The sequence below is a fragment of the Gobius niger genome (genome assembly GCF_951799975.1).
Source record: "Gobius niger genome assembly, chromosome: 13".
Taxonomy (NCBI): Eukaryota; Metazoa; Chordata; class Actinopteri; order Gobiiformes; family Gobiidae; genus Gobius; species Gobius niger.
Window position 1 is genome coordinate 30127225 of NC_136864.1, and position 21027 is coordinate 30148251.

A 21027-nucleotide genomic window follows, 5' to 3' on the forward strand; every position below is an offset into this window, starting at 1 on the left:
CGGGTCTGAGTAGGCATGGTTTAATCACATGTAGCGGCGTAATAGCGAAAATAACAGCTGTTTGCTACTTCTTACCGCTCTCTCTCCGCGCCCTGTCTTCCCGTCCGTTCTCACTCCTCTCTCCTTTTAGCCTACAGTAAACTCTGCACGGGTTATCGGAGATGTTGTTATTGTTCTCCTGCGCTGGCACTTGTGTGGATTTGGGGATTTGGGGACACGGACTGTGCGATGGTGCGAGTGGTTTGACGCAGCAGGTGGAGTGAGTAACAGAGGCCAGGGGGAGAGGACAGAAAGTGGTTCGCGGTAGCTCGAAATCTGATCAAAAGTAACGAGAATGGACACACATAAATATCCGAGTCCTGATCGGGAGGTGTTGTCCGATTCCGATCAGTCTGTAGCCACGTGATCGGGCCCGATTTCCGATCACGTGATCGGATCGGGACATCCCTACTTTTTAACATGAAAGAATATGCAATACCTGTTCACTTGTGCTCGTACCAGCCACATGTCTGGGGTGTTAATGAACTGATTTTTTTGTACACCAGATCACATCCTACCATTAGCTACACTGGTAGGTTGTTACTGCATTAGCCGACAGGTTTTTTGGTGATTTTTAAGTACTTTTCAGGTTTGAAGAACTTCACAGGTTAAGGATCACAATGTATATAGTAAGGCATATTCACATATAGTAAGATTTGTTCTGTTATTTTTTGGTGTATTTTCAACATGCAGCATATAGGTAAGGGAAGTAGGTGAAGTTGCAGTTGTATTCTCTTTCTTAACCAGTAAGAGAGAAGGCGTCAACATAACTTTGAGCAAAAATACTTTTAGACTTTATTTCCCCTGAATTATGCAGATTTACAAGATGAAAAGTCCTGTTGACAGAGATGCAAACTAGAAATAAAAGCTACTGTGTGGTTAGCATTTCTTTCTAGTTTGCATCAGGTGTTACTAAAGCTAACCTCAAAAACAGGAAGAAATGTGTATCTTATTTTGGTGGGAGAAAACATCTTACAACACCTGCTTGTTCTCCTTCAGTGTGGGCCACTGACAATAACATCTCTTAAAGGAATACCACCGACGCCATGTGGGAAGCCTGTTTGTCTCAACATCCCAGCTTCCGGATTCCACAAACATTGCACAAATCTTCAATTTCCTTTCACTTCCTTCACCTGCTTGAGCTGGATACACAGGCACGGGGTGGAGCACCTTGTGTTTCAGGAGGAAACAGCTAGTTTAGTGTCCAGTCACTGTTATACTGTATATACACCATTTCCACTGGCAACTCCTGCCCAGCCCAGTGCCAGGTCTGGTCAGGATGTACTCGAGTGTTTCCACAGGCCAGACCAAACAAGGACAAGTTTTGGGGCCGTGCTCAACACTGGAACAAAGCTCCTTGAACTGATAGCATGACATGGACAGGCTAGTGGCTTCTGATTGGCCAGAGGAGAGGACCGCCCTCACTAAAACACGCAGGTTATACGGATTTATACCGCTGTTGAAAAAGGGTATTTTGTTTTAGCTGCTTCTTTCCTCTAGTGTTTGCATTGGCTCCTCTGAACAATTCCATAAACTCCACCAAAAGGCATAGTTTGTCCACATTTGCTCTCATCGCGACTCACAAAACTGTTCATCGCCGTTCTGTTGTTGCTTCAGTATTGTGTATTCCAGCATGGGAGCACCACCCAACACTGCGATCCATTTGAAGAATAAGATCAAATTAAAGCCGCAAGCAGGCATCGAACGGCCCCCATTGCCACGCGTGGGGCTACGGTCGTCGCCATGGCAACACTTTACAAAAAAACATGAATGTCTTGAAAAACAATCTTAACATAGCGGTGCAACCTGGTGATATTGACAGGACCCATCGCTTCGGTCTTAAAACCACCACGCAGGTCAAACCACGGGGGATTATCATCAAGTTTGCCCACTATAGCCTCAGAGACAAAGTCTACAGGGCTTATATGTTATAAGTACAGACCCTTAAATAGTTGTTACAATGCCTTCCTTGATTGTGGGCTAAGGGAACCCAAGAAGGAACTAATCCCCACACATTTAGGGGCAGAGACAATAAAGCTATAAGACTATGTTGTTTTATTTAGCTATTAGGTTACTTTTCTTTTGTAATTGTTCCAGATAAAAGCAGAGAGATATCACAAAACCGTCCCTCTTCCATTGACACCCTCCCCAGAGTCCCAATTGTCCAACTGAAATAAAGATAAAGAAAAGTGTCTCTCACGGCAGGGCTGAGCACAATGTCCATAGAAGTAAGGGCTCAACACAACCGCTCGTGGCAGCATCCTACTGCATTCACGAAGAGTTGCTTGACGCTGTTACCTCTTCCCTGCAGGCCCGACTACTACTACACCGGGGTCGTGTTGTGATATTTACCGTCCATATAACATCGTGCAGTTGAGTGACAGGTTTCCTCGGAGGAGAAACCAGAAAACCAGAGAACCAGAAAAGGAGCTGTTTTGAGCTGACAGAGAGAGCACGCCGTGGAATGCACAGGTTACTCAGGCCCAGGATGATGAGAAAGGTTTATCCAGAAGTGACCGGGGGGGGGAGGGGGCAGCAGGTTACATCAGTGTGATGACCTGGAGATGAGCTGGTCACTGCTATCTTTGGTCATTGTCAGATGACCAGTGATATTCTTTATATACTAAAGGGAAATGACATTCATACATTCGATTCCCATTGTGATTTATTTTGATGTAGCAACATACATTCAGAAATTATAGGATGTGCAGAATAGAATTCCAATGATATGATGACAGAAATGTAAAAAGAGAGAGGTGGATAGAGGTTACTGCAGGGCAAGGACCCCGCCCACTGGTCAGTCTGAGTTCATGTTAACTATCAGCTCTATGGAGGTTACTCTATGTCATTGTCCTTACAATTATAATACATGATCATAATAACCATGTGGCTGATTTTATGGCTGTCATGAAGATTTAATCACAAGCATTTCACTTCATTTACTCACAGGCATGAAGTTTATCAGTGGGACAGGGCATGTGAGAACATTGTTTTTTCATGCAGACGTGGCGTCACCTGTACTAAAGCAGCTTCTGCTTTTAAAAAATACCCACCAAACGAAGTATTAAAGTAGAAGTATTCCCTCATTCAGACGGAAGTTTACCAGGAATCACTCTGTCGAAGTTTTCAACACAAATAAAGTCAGTCTGCCCTTGTCCAGAGGACGATGGGCCAAATGGGTGGGTCCTGAAGAAGAAGCTTGACAAGTTAACCTTTCCATTTACTGGTTGATCTAAATTCCCGCTCTCATTGGGTCATGACCTTTGGGTGAAACCAAAAGGACTGAGTGTGTTTCCTCTGCTGGATGGCGTGGCGCTCCCTTAGACACAGGGTGAGGAGTTATTTATAAAGCACTTTTAACTTCCAAATTACAAGCACTGGTGAAATAAAATGTAATAAAATACATTGGGAGGAGCTGGGAGTTGAGCCGCTGCTCCTTCAGGTCAAGAGGGGCCAGCTCCAGTATCTGTTCAGGGTGCCTCTTTGGAGAGGGCCTCGGGGAAGACCTATGCGCTGGATATATCTCTCGGCTGGAGATACAGGAGCTGGGGTGAGAGGTCCGGGAGCAGATAAGAACATGGATGTATGGCAGGGCTGCGCTGATCGCAGTCAGTATTGGTATTGTATCAATACATCTATCGTTTTTGGAATAACATTATTTTTAGACTTCTGTGTAACTCCATGCTAAAACGCACATCTAATCTCATTAAACACGTGGCGGATGATGCAAACTAGTGACACACTTTTCTCATTTAACACAGACCTGAGTGTTGCAGTATGTATCATTGTTTTATGAATGAGCATGAATTCATTCAGTTTATGAAATAATAAAAATATATATATATCTGTTTCTCATAAAACATATACGTGGCATTGGATTCGGCACTACGGACTCCTGAGTGATGCCTAAATTTCACTTATTACACTAATAAATGGACCCAAATGTGAGATTCAGGCTCCCCTATGTTCAATGACAGCAGCAACACCAATGACCACAATTTCTCTTTTTAACTAGAGCAAAGGAACATTTGTCTGCATTGCATCAACTACTTCTCCAAAGCTTGTTTCCTTTTTGTCACATGGTCTGCCGTGATGGAAAATGTGGTGCCTCATTTTGTCAGTCTGACCACCAGACAGTAGAAGCTACAGGGAACAACCTTTTACGTCCTTTACCCCGTCGTCCCCTTATGATCAAAAGTATACCTCCAGTTTCCCCTACCACTAAAAACATGTACTATAGGGTAATCCTCCAGCCAGGTGTTTCTGACCATTAGCCTGACATCTGGAGATGGGTCCCCCAGCGCTGGCCCACACTGGCCCACTGCTCCTAGAGGTCGCCCCAGCGGCACTGAGGATGGGTCAAATGCAGAGAATGAATTTGCATATGGGGATTACTAAAGTATACAGCAAAGGCAAAATAATCAACAAAGACAAGTGCAACAAGGTAATCAGTCACCACAACTTCCTCATTGGTGAAGTGTGGGGCGTCAAAGTCAGTAAGAGATGTTGTGTTGTGAAGCCGTGAAGGGGTTTAGCACCAAACTCTGGGCCCTATTGTTTATGTTGTTAAATTCTTGTTCTAAAAAAGCTTGAATGGTCTGGCAGCGGTCCATCCCACACATTTTCACTAGAACAAAGGAGTCTCCAAAGCTGCATTTATAATGAATGAGTCTGCAAATATGCATGACTAATTTGCATAAATTGGCAGTCAATGGCAAAAAATAAAAAGAAAGGGAAACTTAAGCGATAGTAGTGTTAAATAAGAGCGAACGATTGAGGCCACACTAATATTTCTCTTTCTTAGCTCTGTGCCCTTGCATTATGGAGCTCACCTCCTTCAAACGCACATACTTGAGTTGAAGTGCGGAGCTGAACGCCGGTGTGTGGGCTGAACCATTTGGCACATTTCTAGGGGTGCCAGGGCCTTGACATTCATCCATCATTGTTTGTGAAAAACCCTGACGAGTAACCATTGTATTTCAGCCTGGTTTTTTTCAGTTGTTATATCATCTATGAGGAAATTTAGAAAGTTCAATAAAGAACACTTTTATAGCAGCACTTTTGAGGGTACTCAGTACCCTGTGTGAAGACCATCATTGGCTCTGGAGAAAGAATGACCTCGACAACCTGGAGACACAGCAGAGGAGTATGTGGACAGAGTCTTGAGCACAGAGGAGGATGAGGGACAATATGTGCTGGATTATAACAGAACACGACTACAGTTCAGTGTTTGGTGTGGTGGTCGCCTACAACCTTAGGGTTAGGGGGTTAGCAATTATTTATATCCAAATCCCAAAGCGTATAGACAGATTTCAATGCTGACATACATCAGACACGTGACTGATGTGTGATACTAGGTGCAGAAACCAGGTGCTTACAACATCACGCATCAGTGATTTATTTTAGATATCAGTTGTTTACATGGGTAATAATGGCAATGAATGAAAGGGACTAGATACAAGTTGTACTCGCTACTGCCACTGCAGGTCTGGAGTATGTCTGTGTGTGTGTGTGTGTGTGTGTGTGTGTGTGTGTGTAGGGGGGGGGGGGGTCTACAATTATACAGACCAATGTTAGCTACTGGAATTAACGTTAGTTACAAGTTTACAAGATAAATCTAAAGGCCCACACATACATGTGCCGTGGCAACACACGCTGGCGTTTCTCAAACCGTGCAGCGCTTTAAACATGTGATTGATCCATTTATCATAAATCAAGTAAGACACGTAGGTCATTGTTGCGAGAGAGAGAGAAAATGTAGCTCATTTTTGTGTGTGTTTGTGTTGGCAACAGGCAGCATTTCCTTACACAGACAGAAGCAGGATCCTCTTCATCAAAAAGTTTTGTAGGTCTTAGCTTTCAAATGAGGCGTTACACTGGCCTGTAGGCTGTAAGCTTTTAGACTTGGGTGAAACCGAACAGGAGAAAATGCACTTGGTGAAGATGTTAAGGTCAGCTGCCTCTTATCGGCTACTTCAAAATCTGCCCTACTTCAGTATGACTTCTTGTTTGACCTTAACCAGGAATGTCCCGCTAAGACCTTCATAAGATACCCTTGTGTCCACTCCACCCGTATCTGCAGAAACATCTCAGATATGATAGGTCCATGTCACAACAGGTGAGCTCCACACAGGCACCTTGACCTAATGTCTCTGCTCAGGTTTGTCCTCCACGGTTGTCAAAACAAATCAAGTTGGCCTGAATCCTGACGTCTCCTTTTGCTACACTGCAGTCTCACTTACTCTATGTTCATCCAAAGAAGGTCCCGGGTTCGATTCCCATCTGGACAGGCCTGACTGTGGAGTTTGCATTTCTCACCTACCACTAAAAACATGTAGGGGGCAGTGGGGTCAGATGAGCCATTTTTTGCTTTGGTGGTTTTTGTAAAAAAAATAGATACAAAATGTTATTATTTCCACACATTTTGGGATGTGTATAATGTTTTAAATATGTAGGTTTGAAAAAGAAAAAGTGGTCTTACTCCAGGTGTGGGGGAAGTTGAACCAGGTCTTGGTAAATCAAACCACCAGATTTAAAGAGACTATATGGAGTTTAAAAATCTTCAAACCAAGTATTTTCCTCCCCCTTCATGTTCCAGCCATGTCCTAATGTGTAGAATGAGCTCAGACCTGTTCACCACAACTGCCTCTAAAATCCTGCACTGTCACTCAAAAAGGTGTTACTTTGGTTCTGAAGTGCCGTCATGGACGAGCTTAATATACAAGTCCCTTTAAAGGTGAAATTTACACTGGTAATGCATTGGTTTTATATAACGCTTTTCTGGACACTCAAAGACGCTTTACATTGCATTATTCATTCACTACATACTTGGTGGTGATAAGCTACTACTGTAGCCACCACTCCGACCACCACCACTCACTCACTCTCTACATTCGCCAGGCTTCCTGGTGTTTCCCAAACGGTCTCCCATCCAAGTACTAACCAGGTCCTTCCCTGCTTTACTTCAAGATGACGGGATCGGGCAGAGCAAAGGCGGTATGGCCACAGAGACTAAACATCAGAGACGAGGTATTTATGACTAGAGACTAAACATCAGAATGTTTTCTTTGTTTCCCATTAGCAATTTTATGCAAAAAATATTTTTCTTTTCATGTCACCAGATTATGCAATTTTGTCAAACCCCAAATTATTTGATCCATCCATTTTCTTCCACTTGTCCGTTGCCGGGTCGAGGGGGCAGCTGTTGGAGTTGCCCAAATCACATTGCACCAGCCCCTAAATGGCTCCTCCTGCAGGTGGTGGGTCCACAGAAGGACGGCCTCACGATTCTAACCGGGCCTGTTGGTCTCTCATAAGGGGCTTCTGAACCGCTCTTTGTCTGACCCGTCACCTAGGACCTGTTTGTCATGGAAGACCCTACCAGGGGCACGAAGCCCCCGACAACAGAGCCCCTAAGGAATTATTTGATGTAATATTTAATTATAATTTGCTTGTGCCAGAGCCGCCAAAAAACAATGCAAAAACTATAGAATTGTACATTAAACCTGTCTGTAGTTTGTTATTCACTGTTTTCATTTTCAGTTCAACATTTTCAAAAATTCCCCAAATTTCTGAGTGAAAGTTCCCATTGAAAGTATCCAGAACATTTTGAGGAATCTTCCGCCCCTTTGCAACCGCAAGCACATCATATTCATAATTAGTGGCTTCTGCTTTCATTGTTTGTCATAAAAAACATCAGGTATTGGGCCTTTAACCTGTTACCCGCCACCTGAGGGTCAGCTTAGGATGAGGGTTGGCAATTGTGCACATTGAAATCTGAAAGCGTATTGACTGGAGAGCTTACAGCCTATATGCCAGTGTGATGCCTCATTTGAAAGCCAAGACCTTCTAGCTTCTAAAACTATGTGTAAGATTTGTGTGAGTGAAACACAACTTACCTCACATTTGCATTTCGTAACCCTAACACCCTGACCTTAACCCTAGCCCAGGGGGAAGGGCTAGTAACAGGTTAAGAGGATATTTTTGTTTGCAGGAGATATACTTAGTTACTGCAGTATTTAATGAATGAATTAACCTTGCTTGTAATCCTGCATTTCCACGCTCACATTCGCAGAGATGGCTCGTCTGAAGACACTGAATGGATTTGTGAACGCGGGTTATCAGTGGCTCTGTTGACCTTGAACATATATGGTCTCCAAGATAGGGCTATCAATTTTATCACAATCAGTTGACACGAACTGTCCAAACTGTCGCACCTGGCAACCGCATTATCAGTATCAATTAGCATGGTATAGCGTCAGCTTCACGGGATTACAATAATCTCCCTTTTATCTCCCTGAAGTCTGCCTCAGCATCTGATCTCACTGATTCACACACACCACACCCGGAGAGTGCAGCCGTAGCAGAATGTGGCACAACTGTGTGAGCGATCATTGGCTCTCGCTGCCATCTACTGGTTCAGTTTAGAAGTGTTTGTGTGCGTTATACAGTCCCAATCAAAAGTTTAAAGGAATAGGCCACCGTTTTTACATACTAAGATATGTTCTTACCTAACCTTAGTCGAGTTAATATATCCCCGTCTGGTCTTTGTCCGTGCGCTCTGCCAGGCAAACGGAGAACATACGCAGCCTCTCCCACATGTCATATAGCTCCAAAAAAGCTCACGATAGAAGCTACCAAGCTCTTCCACGTGTTCCCTATTTAAATAAAGTTACGTGAAGTGTTTTCATGCGAAGTATATTTACACAGAAATGTAGCATGTCGATTTTATAAGCAAATAAAAAGGGGGACTATATTGTGAGGCGTAATGATACGAGGAGCAGTAACTCCTAAAGACTTCCCCGCTCACTTCCGTCAACAGAAGCTGCGTGACTTGTAGAGAGCTAGCAGAGAACAGTTGAAGAAGCGTGGATAACTTGTGAACAATGCCTTTTACGTGCATCGTGCCGGGCTGTGATAACAAGCAGAAAGTATATAGTGTAGTAATGTTTCACAGATTTCCAACTCACCCCGGACGACGACACAGGACCCAGAACTTCTACCATGAGGTAGGAATGCGCAACACTTCCGAAAATATATTTTCTGCTTGTTGTAAAAGGCTCTCTACAAGTCACGCAGCTTCTATTGACGGAAGTGAGCGGGGGAAGTCTTTAGGAGTTACTGCGCGGACGTTTTGCTCCTCGTATCATTACGCCTCACAATATAGTCCCCCTTTTTATCTGCTTATAAAATCGACATGTTACATTTCTGTGTAAATATACTTCGCATGAAAACACTTCACGTAACTTTATTTAAATAGGGAACACGTGGAAGAGCTGTGTAGCTTCTATCGTGAGCTTTTTTGGAGCTATGTGACATGTGGGAGAGGCTGCGTATGTGCTCTGTTTGCGTGACAGAGCGCACGGACAAAGACCAGACGGGGATATATTAACTTGGCTAAGGTTAGGTAAGAACATATCTCAGTATGTAAAAACGGTGGCCTATTCCTTTAAAGAGGGGGTATTATGCTTTTTTCAATCACATAGCACCAGTCTATATCACACTACAATGATGACGAAACCTTCTGTTGGTCTGTAAATGCAGTAAATTAGAATAACTGCCTTGTATAAAATTGCTCTCTCAAAATGGCTGTAGCGAATGTTTTGAAATAGGCCTCTGTCTCTTTAAGAACCTCTGACCCTTTCCGACATGCCCCCTCCACACGTTGTCTGTGGCATCAGTGGGGAGGGGGCTTTGCTGAGGAGCAGTGGTTGGTTCCTCGGCTGGTGACGAAAGCTCGGAGGCGTCTCCAGGAGGTGGGGGCGTTCCTAGGAGGACTCAGGCAAACCTATCCCTAAAATGGCCGCCATCAGAGTTTTTACAGATTACTTAAAAATACGTGAATGTGCCAAAGCAACACTTCAGGCATGTTTTTAATGAAGGAATGACATAATAACATGATGGAAAGCTTGAAAAAGTCGATTTTGCATAATACCCCCTTTAAGACCAGTTGAAAATCCAATCCAATCCACTTTATTTATATAGCTGCACACAAGACCACAAAAACAATGAATGAGTATAAAACCTTCAATAAAAATAAAAAAAACACATTAAAAACTACAAATGACCATAAAACATTTTAAAAGAATACATAGAAATAAAAATAAATAAATAAGAACCTTACACTTTAAAAACATGCAACAACATTTTAAAATCAATTCTAAAATTAACAGAGAGCCAGTGCAAAGACGCAAGTATCGGGGTTATACTGTATGTTCACGTTTTTTGGTCCCTGTTCAAAGTCGTGCCGCAGTGTTCTGGACTAACTGCGAGCGGGAGAGTGCTTTATGCAGAGCCGGTGCTGGCCCTTCTGGGGCCCTAAGCAAAAATCCACACGGGGGCCCTACAGTAGCTATTCGATGAAGAGAGAATCCATTTATGGTCAAAACAGTTCCACTGTTCCAGGGCAGAAGCAGAACATACAGACCTCAATTCAGGCCCTGCCCCCTGTGTGAGAGCCACTAACCACTAAGCCACTGTGAGACTGGTATTTAGGACGACTACTAGTCTATTTCCCTTTTTAAAATAGTAAATGGCAAATGGTCCCATTCTCTCACCTCTGGTCCCTGACCCACAGATTGGGAACCGCTGATTTAAAACTAACTGAAACCTGCTCCTGGCGGTTGTTTCTGTCTGACCACTGAGAATTAGTCTGTGAGTCGCCCAATTCGTTTTAGACTGTGCACATTCAGAGAACCAGAGTTACTGTAAGTTACTGTGCTCGTGAGAACCATGTGGATTCAACTCAACAAAAAGGCCACGGACACGGCTTTACTCTCGTCTACTCGTCAAACTGCTGTCCTGATGCCCCAGACTCACCAGCACAATAAGAAGAGAGTTCAACCTCTTAACTCCCGCCTGAACCGAGAGAGAGCATTTTCTCCAGTTCAGCTTTACCCAAATCCTGTAGGCCAGTGTAACACCTCATTTGAAAGCTAAGACCTACAAAACTAAATTGATCTTTTTCCTCACGTCATCAGATTTTTTTTCATCATTTTTTTTGTTGGGCAGTCTTCTCATTTTTGTCAATTTTTTGTGACTTTTTTGTCACTTTTTCGTCCAATTATTCGCATTTTTTTTGGTCAAATTCTTATCACTTTTTTGTCCATTTTTTGTCACTTTTTTTTTCAAATTTTTGTCCATTTTTGTAAATGTTTTGTCCCTTTTGTCACATTTTCATCCTTGTTTTCGTTTCAGTTGTATTGCTATTTTCACACCTTTTTTCCAGAGGCTTTTGGATTGGGGTTAAGCTGGAGAAAATGTGCTCGGTTCAGGTGGGAGTTAAGGGGTTAAATGAGAGAGAGGCCCAGAGTTGCAGCCCAGAGTCCGCGCAGAGAAAACATGAGAGCAGCGCTCGGGACACGGGTGACATGATGCAGCCGCGGAGGAGCCGAGTATGAGGCGAAACACCGGGAGACAGACGCCGAGCGGGGACACGAGCGGAGAAGCACTCGCGCTTTGGGAGAGACAGGGGGAAGGCGGTCGGTCTCTCCTGCTCATTCACTTCACCAGACTACTCCGTGTTGATGTTATATGTGGCGAAGTAGGCGGAGAGTGAGTGCGCGCTGTCAGAGCCTGTCCCCGTAACAACGCGTTGATCAATCAGTGAAACAACACCGTAGTTTGACTGAGATGCGGGGCCCTTGCAGCCGCGGGGGCCCTACGCACCTTGCGTAGTCTGCGTATAGGAAGAACCGGCTCTGGCTTTATGACTGATTGCCCGAAGTAAAGTGCGTTGCGGTAGTGCAGACAATTAGGAATAAAAAATAGCAAAAATTTCACATTTTGTTGGACCTTAAAGGAACAGCCCACCCAGCAGATGAGCTGAACAGATGCACAGTAAAGATCAGAACCTTGGGATTTATCCTCATCAACTGTCTGGCCATTTTTTTGTAACGCCACTTAAAACCAGTGACAGTTCGCCGCATCTAACGTTTGCGGCCATTAATGTAGTCCATAATCCCTCTCCATACACTGGTGAAGCCGGACTATCACTGCTTTATCTCAGGATGGGTTACGGACGCCAAGATACATCAGGTGAAGAGGCATAAAATGTTCTTGGTCACAGGAAGGGTAAGTAATAAACAAATACACGTATCTGGTTGCCTTTTGCGAACGTTAGCATGTGTCGGCACTCATCTCTCTCAAACAGTAAAGCTATGACGGTTGTTGTTTTGTTTTAGTCCACTATGAGTCATGTTTTATCGATAGTTTATGGGGAACAGGTGCACAACTATGGATCGGGGTAACGTTAACAAGAGAAGTGTGTTTACGTTGCTCTCCCCAACGGGCAGTTCACACGGGTCAGTGGGCGACATTTTACTCTCTTACCCCCCGCCTTAACCAAGCACATTTCCTCCAGTTTGGCATTACCCAAAGCTTTTCGATTGGAGCTTACAGCCTAGGCCAGAGTATATTCATGTAGGTAAACAGATAATCTAGCGTTTGTTTGTAGCCTAGCCTCGTTTGCGTTACAATGTTCCCACAGCGCAACAGGTGGATGGCATAACAGCGGTGTTCGGTACTTCGGTTTTCAAAATGGCGGCCACAACAATGCGTGACGTCACAGGAAACGCATGTATAGGAATATACTGGGAGAGGGCAAATGCTAACAACACATTTTTGGTCTCTTTGTGTGACTGAGCGCACGCACAAAGACCAGACAAGTATGCATCAACTCGTCTAAGAACATATCTCGGTATGTAAAAACGGTGGCCTGTTGCTTTAAAGTGAATGTATGAGATCACAGTGTCCATATATTCATCCAGGTTACAGTGGCGGCTGGTCCATTATGGGCGGTGGGGCGCCGCCCCTCCTATCAATTTTGCAGCTTGGATTTATTTTCATACTTTCTGATTTTTTGCTTGTTTTTTTTTGGGGGGGGGGTTATTAGTCAATGCAAATATCAGCACATGATTAATCAAGTCTTCATGGACTTTTTTTTTTAAATATCAGTTTAAGCCAGCAAAAATATTACTGTCAAAATAGTAAATGAGTTGAACTTAGAATATAGGACATGCAATGTGAAATGACTGAATTAGCACCTATAATGCATTGTAATTTGTAATTGTTGTTTTGTTTAATTAAAATTGCATTTTGGTGGAGAATAAACTTTGTTTTGACAACACGAATCCTTGTTTTATTCTGTTTTGTGAATGTTTGAATGGAGATATCATTTTTGACAAATAAAATGTACTGTTGGCCTGCTGGTTGGTTTGTATTTACATGTAGTTTTTAGATGTTTCCTTCTACATTTAGAGACAGCTATGTAGACATTTTTGTAAGAAGCAAATCAACGAATATGTATATGAGCATAATTTATAATTTCATTAGGATTGCAGTGCATGAACCAGTACTGGGCCAGAACACATTCTAAACTTCATTAAATTTGAAGTGTATGAACCAGTAACGGGCCAGAAGAGAACTCTCGCGAGTTATGCCTTTACGGAGCGTGTGGCCCACTAGAGCGCCGGCAGCTGTGAATCGATAAGCCTATGGCCCAGCAAAGGGCCGTGGAAAAACTGAAAAAAAAATGTCAGCCAGTAATAACGTAAAGTTGTTGGCCGGTTCTGGCCCAAGAGAAATTTGTTAGCTGGGGTTAGTCATGCTAAGGCAAGGCCTGCAGCGTGTCCTGTGCAGCCGGGACAAGACTAGGATGGATTTGTTATTGTTCAGGGAGGAGGAAGTGCTGACCGCATACCCGTAGAGCACCAAACTCTTCACATCCACAACAGGTTCTCTCCCCTCAGCGACACACCCGCTGGACCTGATACTCTGGTGATTGGAAGATCCATAGTTAGGGACGTGAAGGTAGCAGCAGCTTTGGTTAGGTGTTTTCCGGTGGCCAGAGTGGGTGACATCGAAGGTAACCATAGGCGCTTAAAGCAGGGAGGCAAGGCCGTGGGAACCCAGGGTGCTGAGGGGGCTGCAGCACCCCCCGGTGAATAGTTTGGGAACTGCAGGCCATATTAATAAATAGGAAATATGCACAGAAAAAGCGTTTTTGTCACACCCCTCTGTGTGACAGTGCTTACTTCCCATGTCCTTGCGCCCCTCCTCTTTTCCTTTGTGTGTGTGTGGACGCTTGGGCGGAGTCTCCTGGGAGCACCTGCACTGAATCTACAATCAGAGCCATTCAAGAATCCAGCTCACCTGCCAGACTCTGCCAGATTGTCAGTTTCGACATTTTTCCTGTTTTTTGGATTACTGACCTTATCTCATGTGTTCCTCAGCATCTCACTGGATTCCTGAAATTTCTACCTGTAACCTGTGCCTCTACGTCAAGACCAGCTGCCCCACCTCCCGGCCCCCTACTTCACTGGACAATAAAAACCATTACTAACCTTTTTCCTTTTGTCTGGAGTCCATTGCTGGGTTCTTCCTCTACTGAGCCGTAACAGTTTTCTAACTAAAAATATAGATAAAAATATCTAAAATATCTTCCCACGGCTCTGCAGGGAGGGAGGCAATTCCATCTGATCGTAATCGGGTGGCAACAATATTCGGCGGAGACAGTCAGAGATTCTCAAATTGCAAGTAGCCGCGGTGTGAATGTAGCGGCTGCACTGAAACAAATTAGAGCGGTGATGGCGCAATGCGAGCTCTGAACAACGTCTTAGACCCCGTCCGAAACAAGCAGATTGGTAAGAGGTCTTAAGCCAAACCGGATGTGCATCAGCGTCCGCCATGATAAGAAGCATCCAAATAGTGCTGTCAGTTAGGAAGGAGTTAGGGAAAGGAGCCTCAAGGCTAACTATCATAGCCACTTTAGCATAGGGACCTCTGGTGGTCCTTTACCGGCGATGAGGAGCCATGTGCCATCCCATAAGCCACTGTGCCCTGTCACTTCCCCTTTCCCTGGGTATGGACGGTCGAATTGGGTAAATGCTGTTGAAGCTCTAGTTCACTAACTGAATAGAGATCTAACAGTCGACCCCATGAAAGGTTAAGGATCAGGAGCTAGGGTTGGGACATAGAGGCTATAATTTGATGGTTTCAGATAGGGCTGCTCGATTATTGAAAAAATAATAATCACGATTATTTTGTCATAATTGAAATCACGATTATTCAAACGATTATTTGTTGCCTTTTAAAAAAAATCTTTATTTTATTTATATATTTATTATTTAAATAAAAACTATGCTGAATATTTTCTGTTTTCAGAACAGCCATAAAAGTACAAATGATTTCAAGTTTGCCCCGATTAAGGAGAGTTCTCTGTTTCACAGAAACAGCCCTCACACCTGCGCAAGTAAACTGAGCTGCGTGGCCAGGTGACATCATCACACAGCGCCGTTCGTTTTTATGTCAGGCAAAAGCATGTGCCATGGCATGTGAAATGCAAAGGGAAAATAATGCAAGTCTGCTTTGCAAAAATAAATAAATAAATAAATTAATTAATTTACACACAAAAAAATCGACTATGCTAATTTTGTAATCGTTTAGTGTCATAATCAAAATTGTAATCGAATTTCGATTAATTGCACAGCTCTAGTGTCAGACGCAGCCTTAGATCTTGTAAAAAATGCCTACTCACTTATAAGCAAGCCATGAAGAAAGCACGTTGCAGAGGTAAGGCCAGGCAATCGCTTTGATACCAACGCTGCACAGAGAACATCGCTATTCACTCTTTCTCTCAGGACAGCGTTTAACTTACAGTGGATAAATCAGCAGTTTGGTTCCTGTTTGTGTAAAAAGTAGGATTTTGCAAATGCAGCGTGATGTTTATGAACGAGGAGGAGGAGAAGAGGAAAGAGGAGGTACGCTGACGGCCTGTGCTGCTGTACGTAACCTGCCCCACACCGCGCACACTTCTCCACCTGCCCAGGTATGTGCGCGTGTACTGTGCACTGTGCAGAGGCTCTGACCGGCCAATAAATAAATCATTATTTATATCAGGTTTGTTTCGGGCTTGGGTCGGGCTTGATTTTTTGGGCCCGATCTTAGCTCTTTCTGATAGGCACCAACCAAAACCGGCAAGGCAAAGCAAGGCATGTTTATTTATACCGCACATTTCGTACACAAGGCAACTCAATGCGCCTTACAAAGGAAGATACACGAGATTACTATCAGGTGAAAGTTAAGGCAAAACACATATATAGAAACATCAACATATAGAAAAACATAGGAAATTCACAGTACACCAGGGCAGGTGTTGGTCTTGGGGACAGGAAGGACGACCGGCCATTGACTGGGGGGTGGAACCGTGTTAAGGCAAATGCAGAACAATGGGGGCGTGGTTAGGGAGGGGTTATGTGTAACCTGGTAGAGCTGTGTCCTATGGAAGACTATAGGCACCTTAATTCAATTGTCTATTCATTTGACAAATGAATAGACAATTGAATTAAGGTGCCTATAGTCTTCCATAGTATCCCCCACCTCCTCCTCTATATATGGCGAATGCATTATTATTATCGTCATTTATTTCAGCCGGTGACTTTACTTCTGTATACAGTATTTGCATGCGATTGTGTGAAATAGATAAAGTTGTGTGTGTTTAAAAAAAAAGCAAAAAACATTTCCTTTGCTAAAAGTTTCCATGAGATAAAGCGCCGCAGATTGTGATCAGGCTGCGTGACATGTAATCTACTAGACTCTTACAGCTCAGCTCAGTGCTGGACTGTGGGGCTTCAGGGAGTGAAGGATGGAGGAGCCTCAGGTCAGGAGAAGAAGACCCATCCACCGCACAAAAGAGGAGCACACTGGCACACGCTCAAGTAAGAGAATTGTATAATGCCGCTGCTCTAGGTACAGCGTCTTAATCATTTGTAGTTATATCTTTTAAAGGGAAATTGATCCCTCTGATCTTCATCGGATTTGGCCTGTTTTGTGTTATACAAGCTCTCAACCTTTACCTCCGCATTGGTGAGTTTTAAAACGGTAAGAGTCATAGAAGTAACAGTGAAAATAAACAGAAGCATTGACTTTCTTTCAGCAATGGAGACCAAAAACCAACAAATTCTTCAAGAAAGAGACGCACTGGAGCAAAAACTGCAGGACAGGGGTGAGTCAAAGTTTAATGGTTTTAGAAAAAAATATATACAGTATATAACAAACTACCTCACTCTGCTAGAGTAGTGTTTTTGATGAAGTTGGGTTGTGAGCCGTTCACACAAACCATTAAGGAATATTTATACAGGAAAAGAAGATAATTCTGTTAAAATGATCGGGCTATTTTGATGACCATTTCAGCTTTTCTGGGTCATTTAATGCTCATAAAACAAAAGACAATATTTGACTTCATATTTGACAAGTCTAAGTCGTATTTGAGCCATGGCTTGTCATTGCAGGGGGATTGTGGGTCTCAATGCCATACCAGTTGAGAACCACAGATTACAGCACAAAGAAAGATGATTGTATAACCCCCAAATACTGCATTTATGTAAAAACAACACAATGCTGAGTTTCATCATGTTGTACATTACATTTGCAAGTATACTTTATTCACTTTAACTCAAATATACATTTTTAATAAAGTAATCGTCTGTGTTTTCAGAGAATCTCACCTCTGAGGGCTGGCTGTATTTTGAAGGTAGTTGGTATCTGGGCTCCACCACAGAGCAGAGCTGGAACGAGAGCAGGAAGTTCTGTCAGGAGAAAGGAGCTGACCTCATAATCATCAACAGCGTTCAGGAGCAGGTCTGCAGACATGGACCCACATGCAACAACTGGAAATATGGTTTAACAGCTTCTCTGTTTCTCAGAAATTTGCTCGTATTTTCTGTGGAGAAAGATGGATTGGACTGAGTGACTTGGAGCAGGAGGGCGTTTGGAGATGGGTGGACGGATCATTGCTTAACACAAGGTTCTATAAATAAACACTCACGCTCAACAAATCCATTTCTCAATTACTGTTTTCCTTTCAGCTTTTGGCGTACTGGCGAGCCGAACAACTATGGATCTACTGAACATTGTGGTAAAATGACATATCATGACATGCTGGACAACTGGAATGTCAAAAGATGCGCCATGAAATGTTACAGCATCTGTGAAAAATAAAAAAGCCCCTGAAGTTTTCAACAGCTGTTAAGTCGCATTATGTAATAATACTGCATTATGTAACATCATCATGTTATGTAGTAACGCTGCATTATGTAATTAAAGTCCAGTGCAATAAAATTGGCCCTTCATTTTGTAATGAACGTCCCCAATGCAATAAGTATGCAGGAGGAGCTCAGGGCTGCAGAGAACTTCATGTTTTTAAGAGCAGGCTCTAGACCCACCTTTTTAGCTTAGCTTTTAACTGACTAATCTATTTATAATTAGCTATTAGCTAATCTACTTATAATTAGCTTTTAACTGACAAATCTATTTATAATCCTAATATATAAAATATATATATGGGAGGTTGTGCCAGGCGTATTGTTTTAAATGTTGTAATCTGTAAAGCATTTTGTGATACCTTTCGGTATGAAAAGCACTTTATAAATAAAGTTTGATTGATTGATTTGATTGAAGTTATTACCTTTTGAGACACTTATTACAAAATGCTCTTGACACATTTTTATTCTCAGTAAAATGTAATAACATGGTGCGTTATGTAACAACAATCCACAATACCATTTAAGAGCAATTTATAACAAACCAGCCCTAAGGAGCTACAGAGAATGTCATCAACACTTTAACTGTTTGAATATTAGGCGACTTGTGCATGTCATTGTTGCACATTTGGAGTTTTTTTGTCTGGGGGAAACTACAAGGTCGACAACTCACTAAACATCAGCACTCACTACATGACTTTTCTAGTCTTAAATGATTTTATAAAGAGTGGCGGGTCCAGACTACACGACTGGATTCAGTGCGATGATAGACCGTCTGGGGGTTCACACATAACGACTGAGAATCGCAAGAGCGAACACACGACACGATTCTGACAAACAGCTGATGTTTTATACACAGCGCGTCTGTCTCCTCTCCACGGCTTCATTTCACCTCCGGCTGCAAAAACTGACACCAGATCAAAAAATATGGGCCTCTGTTTGTGAACGTATGGAATAGTCTATAAATAAATGAAAAAAATAAATGATAGATACAGCATAGATATTAAAAAAATAATCTAACTCACTGATCCAGGCAGTAACATCACCCATATTTAAGTGCAGGAAAAGTAAGAACAAACGTCTGCTTTAACCAGTCAGACATTTTTGAGGGAAATCAAACTCCCAATAAAACCAAAATAAACTATTTCTTATTCATTATTTTGGCCAATCAAATCCCTTTCTGAGCTGCTTATAGTTCCAGCTTCAGATGTGTGTTATGGATGGATACGGAGAGGCCGGATGGAGCACACAGCCAAAACACAGTGGAATTAAGAGCAGCATTTTGGTTTTGGGATGTAACTTTGAATAATATGAAAAAAGAGAAGAACATTGACACAAGGAGACGGCGACATGAGGTGCCACTTTTACTTTCTCTTTGACTCGCAGCCATTTAGTGACATTTCAGCACTGCACAGCACATTTTCTCAGCAAAATGAGACAGGACACAGACTCCTGCCTCGGATCGTACTAGTTTCCAACACTTTTCACACTGCAGTTTAGTGTTTATATCTCCTAGCGTCTGTACTACCTACGGGAGCGCATATGCAGCAGATGTAAAGGTACATAAAGATACATGGCACATCGCCTCGGCGGATAGTTTATTGTCCTGAACCGTCATTATGCTTTAGAGATAAGTTCTCCATCCTCAACATTCCCAAACATAAGCCTAAACTTAGCCACAAACAACTCTTTTTTCTTTAATGCAATGCTAACGGAGAAGAAAGCAATAGTCCTTCGCGGTGGCTGCATTACAAACAAAAGCAAAAAGAGCGGATGTTGCTGCCGTATTTTCGAAATCGTGTTGTGTAATTTCGCGATAAAATTGCAAATGCAATTAATTGTTCAGCCCTACTTCAACTACTTCATTGTTCAGCTACTGCTACTTCAACTTGGCTATAGTTCTGTCAAAATGGAGATAAACGTCGGCGACATGAAGATGCGAGACGTATTTCTTTGGATTAAATAAGAAAAGCAGACGGAGCTCGGGCCTGAGATCGAGGAGACAGCGGACAGAAGCTAACGGAGAAAAGTAGCTGAACAGTTTGTCTCAAACTCATAAGTGCCGCCGTTTGCGGTTAAAACATAGCTGGAAAAGGTGGTTCTTGTGAACTTTTGGTGGTCAAAGTTGTGATGTTTCGTGTGGGCTGTGGCCATGAAATTACTTGTTTGTGCCGCTGTTTTGACAGAGAAATGAAAAGGAAGGCGCTGCGGTGTTTTTCTGTCTTTACTTCACTCTGTCATTGGCCGCTGCTTTCTGTTTGTTCGCTTTGGGGACGGTGACATCGCTCATGTTTCTCCTGTGCGTCCAAAATGGGGCTTAAAAATAAAACATGTTTGATTTCCTGCGACTGAGGTTTAGTTGCATCTGACTGCTGCAGCCTCTCAGTGTTTTAGATAACAGGATTGGTGTATTTAATAATACATTTTGAGGGTGAAATCGTGTTGTTTTATCAGAGAATCTGGCGCAGTAGGGGCGTGTTATTGTCTGTGCGTATTTCCATATCTTCTGTTATTGCCCCCGCCCTCCAAGGGAACAGCTATTCACCTTATACCGCCCCGCCCACTTTTGCCTCTTTTTGCTTTGTCTCTGCACTTCCGTTGTACAGACACTTCCAGTCGAGCGCGAAGCCCGTTAAGCGAAGAACGAGGGAAAACGTTTACCACTCAAATCTGATGTTTAGTAGATTGATTTGTGTAAAATGTCCAAAGTTCATTTGCACCAACAAGTCAACACTGCACTGTTTCTCTGTGCGGCCCATATAAATGTCTGTGTCAGTAGAATAATTTTTGGAATATTACTGACCTTGCATCACATGAATGATCGCATTTTGAGGTACTATTTTCTAGCAGATCACTCCGCCACTGCGTAGCTTATACAACCATGAAGCTGATGCTGCTCAAATATAAGTTATTTTAAATGCAAAATTGTTAAAATTACTCTATGGACACA

General features: G+C 42.9%; 2 protein-coding genes across 2 annotated transcripts in view; both read left to right on the forward strand.

Moving 5' to 3' along the window:
* Positions 1-21027, forward strand: part of znf622 (zinc finger protein 622) — a 368360-nt gene that overhangs the window by 27620 nt on the left and 319713 nt on the right. The window lies entirely within an intron of this gene.
* The window catches only part of LOC306972261 (CD209 antigen-like protein C), a gene marked incomplete at its 3' end in the record, with an annotated part of 43739 nt that continues 39369 nt past the window's right edge, over positions 16658-21027 (forward strand). Inside the window, exon 1 of the mRNA XM_079568808.1 lies at positions 16658-16754. Coding sequence (XP_079424934.1) covers positions 16682-16754 — 73 coding nt within the window. The 5' untranslated portion in view covers positions 16658-16681. The remainder of the gene's footprint in view (positions 16755-21027) is intronic.